Source organism: Schistocerca piceifrons, chromosome 1 (assembly GCF_021461385.2).
Source record: "Schistocerca piceifrons isolate TAMUIC-IGC-003096 chromosome 1, iqSchPice1.1, whole genome shotgun sequence".
Lineage (NCBI taxonomy): Eukaryota > Metazoa > Arthropoda > Insecta > Orthoptera > Acrididae > Schistocerca > Schistocerca piceifrons.
In genome coordinates this window covers 590,024,849-590,037,339 of record NC_060138.1, presented here as the reverse complement: position 1 = coordinate 590,037,339, position 12,491 = coordinate 590,024,849, and the positions used below count along the sequence as shown (strand labels likewise).

The following is a 12,491-nucleotide window of genomic DNA, read 5'->3' as shown; positions in this document are numbered from 1 at the left end:
TGCAGAGGATCTTCCCTTTCGAAAACCACCCTGATATTCTCCCAGTTGTTCGTCTAAAGCAGGGCTTCCCAACCTGTGGTCCGTGGACCCCTTAGGGGTCCGCTGGCTCTTTCTAAGGGATCTGCGGCCACCTTTCACCAAATCGTGTCAAATAATGAGTAAAATTATTGAATAAAAATGTGAAAATCAAATTCATCACTATTTTTTTTTTTTTTCTTTTTTTATTTTCGTGTGAAAAACTTGTGTACTTTTACTTCAGGTCATATCCCCAAGCAGCCTTTGCAGTTCCTAAGTGAGAACGTATACACAGTTTAGTGCCAGAGAATGCGGCTTCTCTAATCGACTGTTTAGCAACAATACGGGGGTCGTTTGTGCCCCGGCTCACGGCGCCACACGCGCTGAAACCTTTTACGCATGCGCTGAGCGAGCTTTGTCGACCAATCACAACACTCGCTGCCACGTATGCAGCCCCAGGCATCATTAAATGTTAAACTTGCTTTGTCAGTGCACTACCTGTTTCATAAGTCGATTTTTGACCAGTTTATTACTGCTAACATGGATCGGTGGCTGAAGTCAGAATCACTGAAGAAGGGTGCAGTTTCTGCATCGCCTTCACAACAAGAGAAGTTTCCAGCTGAAACAAGTGAGGAGGGAGGACGACCAAAGGAAGACCTTACATACATTTGAACATTTTTCTTCTGATTTCATGAAAAACCACACCCACCCACCCACACACATACACACACACGACTGTTACGAAATATGCGTGCTCCTTACACAACAGTAGCCAAATAGTGGAAGTGAACAGACCATAAGCGGCAGCTTGTCAACAGCGAACAGTTTGGACGTGACGTTGATTGCTCTTGGAGGAAGACAGCTCCATCGTGCGAAATTTCAATTACCAAGTAATTTTAATCAGGCTGTAGTGTTGAACAAAGGGAGTAAATCCACTAGTAGGTGTCTGGATACAGTGGGAATTGAAATTGAGTCGTTAATTTCAAGTTGTTTTCATCCATCTGTAAACCAAAGACTATTGATACTTCGGGGATGGGGTGGGGGGAGGGGGTGTCATTGGGAACATGGCTACTTGCATTAAGAAGCTTTCAGTTCCCATGGGTTCACTCTGAAATTTAAAGTTACTGTGCTCTTGACTGACTAGGTGTCCGCCATGGATTTTTGACTGAAGAAGGGGTCCGCCAGCTGAAAAGGTTGGGAAGCCCTGGTCTAGAGTATCTACCACTCTGTTCCAGAGAATTTTTGATAATATTTTCTATGCTACTGGAAGATGTGACACTCCTCTGTAATTACTGATATTTTATTTGTCTCCCTTTTTATGTAGCGGGTGGATTAATGCTGTTTTCCATTCAACTGGAATCTTTTCAGTTTTCCAAATTTTCTCAAATGTTGTAGGTCCTTTATGATTTTTGGTTCTGACCACTTCGATAATTCTGCTGTAATGGTGTCTTCACCACTTGCTTTATTGTTTTTGAGTGTTTTGATGGCTTCATGAATTTCTAATTCTGTTGGTGGGAAATCTTCCTCTAGATTTTGAGGTGTCACTGTAAATTTTAATTTATCTGTTAGAACCAGACAGTTTAACAGCTTTTCAAAAAATTTTGATAAAATTTCACAGTTTTCTTTGTTATATAATCCCTTTTGCCATTTTCATCTTTGAAACAAATACCTGGTGCCTGATATCCTTGAAGTATGTGTTTAATAGTTTGATAAAAATTTCTAGAATTATTTTTGGTGAAATTTTCTTCTATTTCAATAAGCTGAGAATTTTCGAAGTTTCTTTTGATTTTCCGAAGTATTATACCTATTATTATTATTATTATTATTATTATTATTATTATTATTATTATTATTATTATTATTATTATATCTTTTTAAGTATCATTTATATGATACTCACACTGCCTCTGTGATGGATTAAATGATTTTGTATTCTTACTTCTGAATACACTATGATATAATGCCTGTATTGAATTTACTATTTATTTAGCTGTGAAGTTTTCTGAAAACTTCTGAAACTGATTTTTACTAAGTATCATTTTATGGCACAGAAATATTTGTGTACAGCAAAAACTATTACAGTTCATTTTATTTATTATTTTTTAAATTAATGTGATGTCTTACCTTTTATAGGTGCTTGCGGGTGTAACATACTTTCATGTTTGCTACTGTAGTGTTTGGATGGATTCCACTGGGATGAAAACATTTTAGTATTTTATGCTGCTTCAAATAAGAAAAGTGTCCAGCTCCTTAGTTTTGGTAGTGATGTGTTTGTTATATTGCCAGATTTATAAGTTCAAAATTTTCATTTTTTCTCTTCTGTTGTTGCTTCTATGCTGCAGACTGTCTTTTACATTTCCTTCTAAATAAATAGAGCATTTACCTTCACTATAAATGTTTTTTAAGCATTTCTCACACACTTTTTTCTGTGAGCGCTTCCTGGTTCATTGATCATCATCTCTCGATTATACAAGGTATATCCACAAAGTAAGGTCCGTTTGGTGATGTAAAACAAACGTGTACAGATACAGAAAAAAATTTATTGTACAAAAATCTAAAACTGTTCAAATAATTTTCTATACAGCTTCCGAAATTTTGTAGGCACTTGTCATAGCGTGGCACAAGTTTTTGTATGCCTTCTTCATATAGGGTTGCCGCCTGTGTATTCAATCATATGGTAACATGTTCTTTCAGCTCGTAATCATCGCTGAAGTGTTGACCACCAAGGACAGATTGTAGGTGTAAGATGAGATAAAAGTCGCTAGGAGCGAGGTCCGAACTGTATGGAGGATGATCAAATGGGTCCCAGTGAAATTCCCGTGAGAGCCGTTTGCTTACATTTACCTTGTGAAGTCAGGCATTATCATGGAAATAAACAACACTTTTTACAGTAATCCTTGGCATTTGTTCTGCATTGTGCAGCACGATTTCTTAATGGTCTCGCAGTAACCATGTGCATTGATTGTTTGGTCAGCAAAATGCCTTTTCTTACCCAAAAAATGGTGTACATGACTTTTCGAGGTGTCAAGATTTGCTTAGGCTTAATCTTTGTTGGGGTTGAAATGTGCCTCCATTCCATTGATTGCCGTTTTGTTTCAGGGGTGTCATACAATACCCAAGTTTCATCCCCCGTGACTATCCGAGGAAGAAAACCATCGCCTCCTTCATTGTAGTGTGTCAAAAACTGAAGTGCACTACCCATCCGTTGTTTTTTGTTTTGTTCAGTAAGAATTTTGGGTACCCCATGTTAAAAAAGTTTTCCAAATTTCAGTTTTCCAGTGACAATTTCACGAATTAATGATCGTGAGATTTGTAGAACTGCCATAGCAAGGTCACTAAGTGTAAACTTACGGTTGTGCTTAATCTTCTCTTCAGTTGTGTGAACCAGTTCATCAGTAACCACAAACATGTGTTCACTTCGTTCTTCATCGTGCACATTGAACAATCTGACCCATGTTCTAATCATTGTATCACTCATAGCAGTTTGCCCGTAAACCTCACAGATTTGTCAATGAATTTCCTTTGGTTTAACTTTCTTTGCATTTAGAAAATGAATCACAGATCTGATTTCATACGCAGCGGCATTTTCAATTACGGCTGACATTATAAAGAAGCACTAAAAAGCACACATTGGCAGCAGTGATCTGAAAATGGTGTACATGTCTTCTCATTGAGTCAGAGTAACTGCCGCACATGCTCGGAACTGCGATCATAGTGCTGCTGCAGATAGAAATAGAAACCTAACTTACTTTGTGGACAACCCTCGTATATCTAAAATTGGACTTCTGTGGAGTGTGTGTCACACAGATGATATGCAGTCATTATCAATAAGAATAATTCCTCACATTATATTGCCATTTTTAACTCAAAGTGAAAGCCAGCACTAAAACATAACACTTGCACAGTGGCAGTAACCTAATTAGAACACTGATGGAATTTAATTTTAATATGGCCTGGAATGTCTTGGTGGAAAGTAAATAATTTAAGGAGTAAAGGCAACAACTTACTAAATAGCAGAGGGGCTGAGACTATGAACTGGTGCATAACCAAACCTTGTGTGTGTGTGTGTGTGTGTGTGTGTGTGTGTGTGTGTGTGTGTGTGTGTTTTTCCATGATAGCCCATGATAGCTCTGGAATGCCTGGAGGACTTTCAATTATCCAATTTTAGAAGTGATGGCATGTGAGCATAACTGTGCAACCCCTTGAGCAGATTCAACAAGGCTCAGTACCATCAAAAAATATTCTGTTCAGGTAATACAGCCTTGGTGCCATCAGGGGTGGGATGGGCTGTGAAGAGATTGACATGTAAAAATAACCAAGAACCACAGCCCTGATAATGTTTAACACCTAGGAATGGCAGCGCAAGAGGAAGGTGTTACATCTAAAACATAATTCTGGAACACTCAGACCAATTCCAGTTCACTTAATTTTAAATGCAGCTTGCTGTTACTGTGTAATAAATTATACAATGGAGATAAAACATGCCTAGCACCCCTAGTCAATGAAAATTGGGAAAGTGGTGACATGCACATTTAACTTTAAAAAGTCTAGAGCAAGTTATATATATATATATATATACACTGGGGAGATACCTCTAACACCGCTAAGAGTGGGAGTGGGAAGAAGGTGACATATTAAAATAATTTGAAAAGACCAATATTAGTGTTGAATTTATAGTTTTCAGTACAGCTAGGCTAACTAGTGACATTTCATCCCTAGGAGTTTAGTAGGTTGGAATTAGGTAGGAATAGGGCACCTTAAAAATGGTAAAAAACAGAGAATAACAGGGTTATATTTGTGATATTTACAGTTATTTGGTTCAATGGTAACAGTCCTGATGAGAAGTGACACACAGGGGTTGGTATGGGAATGAGAATGGGAAGTGGATGACATTTAAACTGCATGGAATGTATCAAAAATTCCAACTCAGCATGGTAAGCAATCACTCACTAATGGCATTGAGGATGGGAAGATACTGACATTGAGGATGGGAAGATACTAACATGAAAAGCAATAAAAATGACTGATGTCAAAAGGCCTTCAGAGTTGGTGGCTGACTGGTGACAGTCCTTATTGGTGGGGTAGGGATGGGAGGAGGATGACATAAGAGTAAGTGACTGGACAATGCTGGATTAGTGGTACATATTTGTGCATGCTGTCAGATGCTATTGTGTTGAAAGACAGCCATTTGTATTTTTATTTATTATATATATAGGGATGCAATATGGTGTGATGATGTGATTTTTTTTTTTTTTTGTGTGTGTGTGTGTGTGTGTGTGTGTGTGTGTGTGTGTGTGTGTGTGTGTGTGTTATAAGATTCTGGGGAAATACTGCAAAAGTGGGAAAGTTTTTTAAAGTACCAAAATAAGCTGTGAGGTTGATCTGTGGTGCTATAAAGTGGACATCATGTAGGCACCTATTCAAGACCATTAGGATACTGACACTCACAGGCTAGTACATCTACTCATTGATGCTATTTGTATCATTGGTGATATTTGTAATAATAATAATAAAAATAAAATAAAATAAAATAAAAACTTTTCCAAACTAACTGTGACATTCACAGTCATGCCTCAAGGCAGAAGTAAAGCATTTGTAGAGACTCAATATAGTACAAAAAGAAGTTATCCAATCTGGAATAAGAATTTGCAATAAGCTCCCACTGAATATAAAATGGACAGTGACAGCCCTCAGATATTCAAGAGGAAACTGAAACAGTTCCTGATAAACCACATTCTGTGTAATTTAAATGAATTTCTAGAGCTTTAAGTTATGAAAGGAATATAAAATGGACAGTGACAGCCCTCAGATATTCAAGAGGAAACTGAAACAGTTCCTGATAAACCACATTCTGTGTAATTTAAATGAATTTATAGAGCTTTAAGTTATGAAAGGTGTATCATATTATAAACAATATTGTAATATTGTATGCTGATGTATGTAAAATTGTATACCTTGTATGTGTGTTATTTGCAGTACCGGTACTGTTTGTTTCTCTTCTCTTTTGAATTCTTTGACGTGTCCTACATTACAGTACAACATTTGTACAGACTGTGACTTAACAGGACCAAATAGAATTCAAATCAAATTGAATCAAATCTACTTAATCACCTGATGTAAAATATTTTCAGGGAAAATCTTGATCCAAGTGCACAGTTTACAGATGCTGAACTCTGGAAGAGCTTAGAACTAGCTCAGCTAAAGGAAACTGTCAGCAGCTATCCTGGAAAATTAGGTAAAGTAAAGCTGATCATTACCTTTAAAAATTTTCTGGGATGAATTATTGAATTCCTTGTGAATTATTGAATTCCTTCCATGGGTGGAGGTTACTGTTAGTGTGTTCTGTGTTTGTCTTAACCACACCACTTCTGTTTTGAGTTTTTCTCACTTGGCCATTCTTTAACATGGAAGACATATAACAGTTATTCCCTGAAAGATCCGAAGAGCCTGGGGATAAGTTGTTAAGTTTATTTTGACTTGTTAGTGAAGGGGAAAAAGAATTATATATAAAATACAAAATTTTGATTTGAATATCTGATAAAGTTATATACCAATAGCTGAGTTTCTTAGTTATTTCAGAAATTACAAGTTAGTTTTGAAACGTGTCATAAAAGACACAAAAATTAAGGAAAATGAAATATATATTATGAAGTCATCCAATAAAACTAAGTCCTTGTGGAAAGCTATGCAGGATCTTTCGAGGATGAAGACAACTCACAAAAATATTGTGATACTACACAATGGCAAGAAACTCACTGCTCCTTGGGCAGTTGCAAAGAACTTCAATTCTTATTATGCAACTGTTGTTGGAAAATTAGTGAAGGAAAAATGTGGAAATCCACCTAATTCAACACTGAAAGAGCTTTCATCTATTGAAATAAATAATATATCCATGTTCCTCAGTCTAGTAGGCCCAACGGAACTCCTAAATACCATTAATTCACTGAAGAGTAATTATTCAGCTGATATTAATGATATTCCAGATTATATTATAAAAATAACAGCAAGACACATACCCTCTCCTTTATTAGCCATATACAAATCATCCTTATGAAGTGGTGTCTACCCACAGCAACTGAAAATGGCAAAAGTAATACCCCTATATCGAAAAGGTGATCAGCAATGTATGGGTGTAGCCCCATGTCACTGTTCTCAGAGTTTTCAAAAATTATTGAAAAAGTGTTCCTTTCACAACCGACTACATTCTTCAACAAGAATAATATTATTTCTGGATGTCAACATGGCTTCAGACCACATAGCCAACTAAACAGCCACTTTCAACCTGGTAAACCCTGTCATAAACACAGTGGACAACCACAAAAAAATCTCTGGTTCATTGTTGGAACTAACAAAAGCTTTCTACGTGATTGATCATTCTGTGCTCCTGAGAAAGCTTGAATGGTGTGGTGTAAGAGATGTGTCGACCCCCATGTATCACTCCTGTAGGGATTGCAAACACAAGAGTCAACTAATTACACTCACAGAGGTGTTTAAACCATGTTATGTACCATGCTCCATACGTAATTGGAACAGGAAGAAGATGTAATAACTGGTGCAATAGGAAGTACCCTCTGCTGTGTTTTGTATGGGTATAGATGAAGATGTAGAAATTTCTGTGAAAAGACCATGTTTCTCCTTGACATGGAATATACTGCTAGGAAGAGTTATACACTCATGTGCTTGTGGTATGTAAAATTGAGGAACATTATTGTTAGTGGAAAAGCTATATTTACCAATAATTTTTATAACACTGCAAGAATTTTTTTCTTCTAAGTTTTTGGGTTTTCAGATGCTGAAGTTCAAGAGGGTGGAGAAAACCTCAGTGCTGGGGAGAGACAACTATTCTGTCTTGCTCGTGCTATTCTGCACGGTGCAGCCTGTTTGATAATGGATGAAGCGACGAGTTCTGTTGATCCAGAAACTGAAGAAGCCTTACTAGCTGCAGCATCAAAAGCGTTTGCTGGCCGCACAGTTATTACTATAGCGGTAAGACAGTTTTAAATTCATGTGGGTACCAGCTGGATATAATTGTTTAATATTGAATAAAATCAGAAGGCATGATGACTATTGGGAACTGTTCATAACTTTCAATGGAATATCCCATTAAAGAGTTATTACTAATGTCTCACTTCATTCTTATCATCCAAGTATGCAACAGAAACAAGAACACTAATAAAAATTAATATTTCTTCAAAATGAAAGTAAAATATGAACTGTAACAATATGTGTGGATGATACTCATTCACACATTGTGTTTAATAAATCTCATCAAGACAGGTGGCCTTTAGGGATGTGGAACCAGTTAAATTAAACATTATCAGGCTGAGGCAGCCACTGTAGGCTACTACTGTAAAGTACACCAACAGTCAGTTACAAATAGTAATAATTTATTCGCATTTTTATTAGAGGGAATGTAGAAAGAAATGCAGCTATCTAAATGATAATGCTTTCACTGTTTGGCTGTTATTGATGTGCTTCTGGATACTCTATTGCAGTTTCAGCTTTACAGTCACTGTCAAGTAATTCTGAAACCAACATACATATTTCAGCATTAATACATTATTGTAAAATTACAGTTTACACCATGAAGGGTCATGACAAGTGTACTCTTTTAATAGGGGCCATACCATTATTATCCTTTTGAAATTAGTTACCTTTCATGTTGTGTTACATGTCAATAATGTCAATAACATTCATTATTTAATCCTTCAATGACTGTCATGTTGAAAGAATTAAGATTCTGTTTCCTGTTTGTAAGCCTGTGTCAATTATTAAAGTTTATGTGCCACATATCTCATCACAAGTAATGAGTACTATTGAAGACTTAAAAAAAAGGTGTACTTTACTTTAGACTATTTGTAAATTGTATAAACACCTGGGTTACAAAATAACATTAGATAAATATGGCAAGAAAAGTTGTCACAAGATGTAAATATGTAATTTAGGAGTAAAGAAGACAACTCATTGAGTAGTAGGAGCATTGAGTTGTTGACAGTCAACCTTTACAATTTAGAGTGAGCAGCTAATGTACATATTTCATCGGTAATACATTATTATGAAATTACAATTTACATGATGAAAAGTCATGCCAAGTGTACTCTTAATAGGGATCATACCATTGAAAATAGTTGCATTTCATGTTGTGTTACACAAAACACACACACACACACACACACACACCTATATGGTTACAGTGCGCTGGCTGAACATACAATACTGGGATTGCAGTTCAGTAGATAGGTTGGGGTGCGGATTGTGTTGGGTGAGGTCGGTAGAGGTAGAAAGAGGCAGGATGTGGGAGGAGGAGTTGGGGAGGGTAGTTGGCAGCTTGGAGAGAGGCAGCAGATGTGAGAGTTAGGAATGCAGGAGAGAGAGGTGGCATGTAAATGGGATAGGAATGCAATGACACGCTGGTCCAGAGCCAGAGAGTTCATGCGATTCATGTCGTTGATAACATGGAGGTGTGGGTTGGGAGGGGGTGACATGAAAGAGGGAGGAGAAACTATTGGATACAAGATTCAGATGCAGTGGATTAGTGGAGATGAAGGCCAGAAGGATTACAGGAGCTAGGATGTATTGCAAGGGTAACTCCTTTCGGCATAGTTCAAAAAGGCTGGTACTGGATAGAAAAGAACCAGATCACATGTTGTGATCAATGGATAATCAGTTCTGTTCTTGGCCACAGTTTGGTTGTACACATTTATTCTGGTGCATAACGAGTTGATGCTAATGCCCACATAAAATGCTGTAATGAAATGGTAGCATATCTGGTCTATGGCATGGCTGCTTTCACAGGTGGCTCTAGTTCCGAGTATGATAGGATAAGTTTGTGACAGGACTAATTAGGATGTTCTGTGTGAATGAACCAGGCACTTCACTGGCTCTGATTTCCATGTGTCATTGCATTCATGTCCTGTGCACCTGCCTCTTTCTCCTTCTACTCAGCCCAACTGACACAAACTGCAGTTTATCTGCTGAATTGCAGAAGCTGTTTAGTTAGAATCTTATATAGTTACGAATAGCTAAGAAACACTCTTTTTCAGTTATTTCCAACAGACAACAGGTAAAATCTGCTATTATAGATACATGCAAATGACACATTGGTATTCATTGAGGATTCTCTTGACAAAACTGACTCTATACATGAAGAATTAAATGGTGAACATCAGGGTATTTTCCCAGATAGACTAAAGTATGCCATTGTTAGAACACTGCATAAAAAGGGGGATACGTCTGATGTCAACAACTACTGCCCAATCTCTCTTCTGACTGCCTTATCCAAAAGTCTTGAAAAAGTAATGTATTGTAAAGTAGCTTCACACCTTTGTAAAAATGAAGTTTTAACAAAATGTCAGTTTGGTTTCCAGAAGGGTTTTTCAATGGAAAATGCTATATATACTTTCACTAATGAAATATTAAATGCTCCGAGTAACCGAAAGTCACCTGTTGGGATTTTTTGTGATCTATCAAAGGCTTTTGATTGTGTAAATCATGGAATACTTCTAGATAAGCTCAAGTACTGTGGCATGAATCGGACAGTGCTCAAATGGTTTAAATCATACCTAACTGGAAGAGAGCAGAAAGTTGAAATAAGCAGTTCACATAATATGCAAAAAACTGGTGATTTCTCAAACTGGGGAACAATCAAGAATGGGGTGCCGCAAGGTTCGGTCTTGGGTCCTCTGCTGTTCTTAATATATATTAATGACTTGCCATTCTATATTCACGAAGATGCAAAGCTGGTACTTTTTGCCGATGATACAAGTACAGCTATCACACCCAACAGACAAGAATTAGCTGGTGACATTGTAAACGATGTTTTTCAGAAAATCATTAAGTGGTTCTCTGCAAATGAGCTCTCATTAAACTTTGACAGTAAATGGAATGACACCATTAATAAATATAGACTTCAATCAGAAATCGGTAGCTACGGTAGAATATTCAAAATTTCTAGGTGTATGCATTGATGAGGGCTTGAACTGGAAAAAACACACTGAGGATCTGCTGAAACGTTTGAGTTCAGCTACTTATGCTATTAGGGTCATTGCAAATTTTGGCAATATACATCTCAGTAAATTAGCTTACCACGCCTATTTTCATTCTCTGCTTTTGTATGGCATCATATTCTGGGGTAACTCATCATTGAGTAAAAGAGTGCTTGAGCTCATCCAAGATCATCCTGCAGAAAATATCATCCTCACAAAATAAATAAATAAATAAATAAATATATATATATATATATATATATATATATATATATATATATATATATATATATATATATATATATATAAAAAAATAAAGATGAGGTGACTTACCGAACAAAAGCGCTGGCAGGTCGATAGACACACAAACAAACACACACACAAAATTCGAGCTTTCGCAACAAACTGTTGCCTCATCAGGAAAGAGGGAAGGAGAGGGGAAGACGAAAGGAAGTGGGTTTTAAGGGAGAGGGTAAGGAGTCATTCCAATCCCGGGAGCGGAAAGACTTACCTTAGGGGGAAAAAAGGACAGGTATACACTCGCACACACGCAGATATCCACATATATATATATATATATATATATATAAAAACAAAGATGAGGTGACTTACCGAACGAAAGCGCTGGCAGGTCGATAGACACACAAACAAACACAAACATACACACAAAATTCAAGCTTTTGCAACAAACTGTTGCCTCATCAGGAAAGAGGGAAGGAGAGGGAAAGACGAAAGGATGTGGGTTTTAAGGGAGAGGGTAAGGAGTCATTCCAATCTTTGGATGGATATGTGTGTGTGTGTGGGGGGGGGGGAGTGTATACCCGTCCTTTTTTCCCCCCAAGGTAAGTCTTTCCACTCCCGGGATTGGAATGACTCCTTACCCTCTCCCTTAAAACCCACATCCTTTCGTCTTTCCCTCTCCTTCCCTCTTTCCTGATGAGTCAACAGTTTGTGTATGTTTGTGTGTCTGTCGACCTGCCAGCACTTTCATTCTTTCATTTGGTAAGTCACATCATCTTTGTTTTTAAATATATTTTTCCTACGTTGAATGTTTCCCTCTATTATAACCATATATATATATATATATATATGGCTGTGTGCTTCGTGCGGCTGCCTCGAGTCGAATGAACATGCTGCTGCCTCTCGACACAGTTATCAACCACCATGACGTCAGACCTTCCAGCCCCCACTCGCACGCACAGAGCCAGCGTGGCTTATCAGTGTTGCGCAATCTTGATTTTCCAGCAACACGGGCCTAGTAATACTAGGGCCCGTGTTGCCCGGCAGCCTCGCTCAGCGGCTCAAGTCCGCTTCAAGGTCACCCGCCTTAAGCGGCTACGTACATTAACTGCACACAGATTAACTGCATGCAGATGGGGGGAAATCCCCCCCACCCCCCCCCCTGCAAATCGCACACTGCTCTAATCTAACTTCACAATAGAATAAATTCACCAGTCTCTTTGATTTAACTGTTTCTTTGATTTAAATGTT

The 12,491-nt window shown here is 37.6% G+C and overlaps 1 protein-coding gene across 1 annotated transcript in view; it reads left to right on the top strand.

Annotated features, from left to right (window-relative positions):
• Positions 1–12,491, top strand: part of LOC124803008 (ATP-binding cassette sub-family C member Sur) — a 415,616-nt gene that overhangs the window by 373,123 nt on the left and 30,002 nt on the right. The window contains exons 25-26 of the mRNA XM_047264118.1: positions 6,147–6,250; positions 7,805–8,001. Of these exons, the coding sequence (XP_047120074.1) occupies positions 6,147–6,250; positions 7,805–8,001 (301 nt within the window). The remainder of the gene's footprint in view (positions 1–6,146; positions 6,251–7,804; positions 8,002–12,491) is intronic.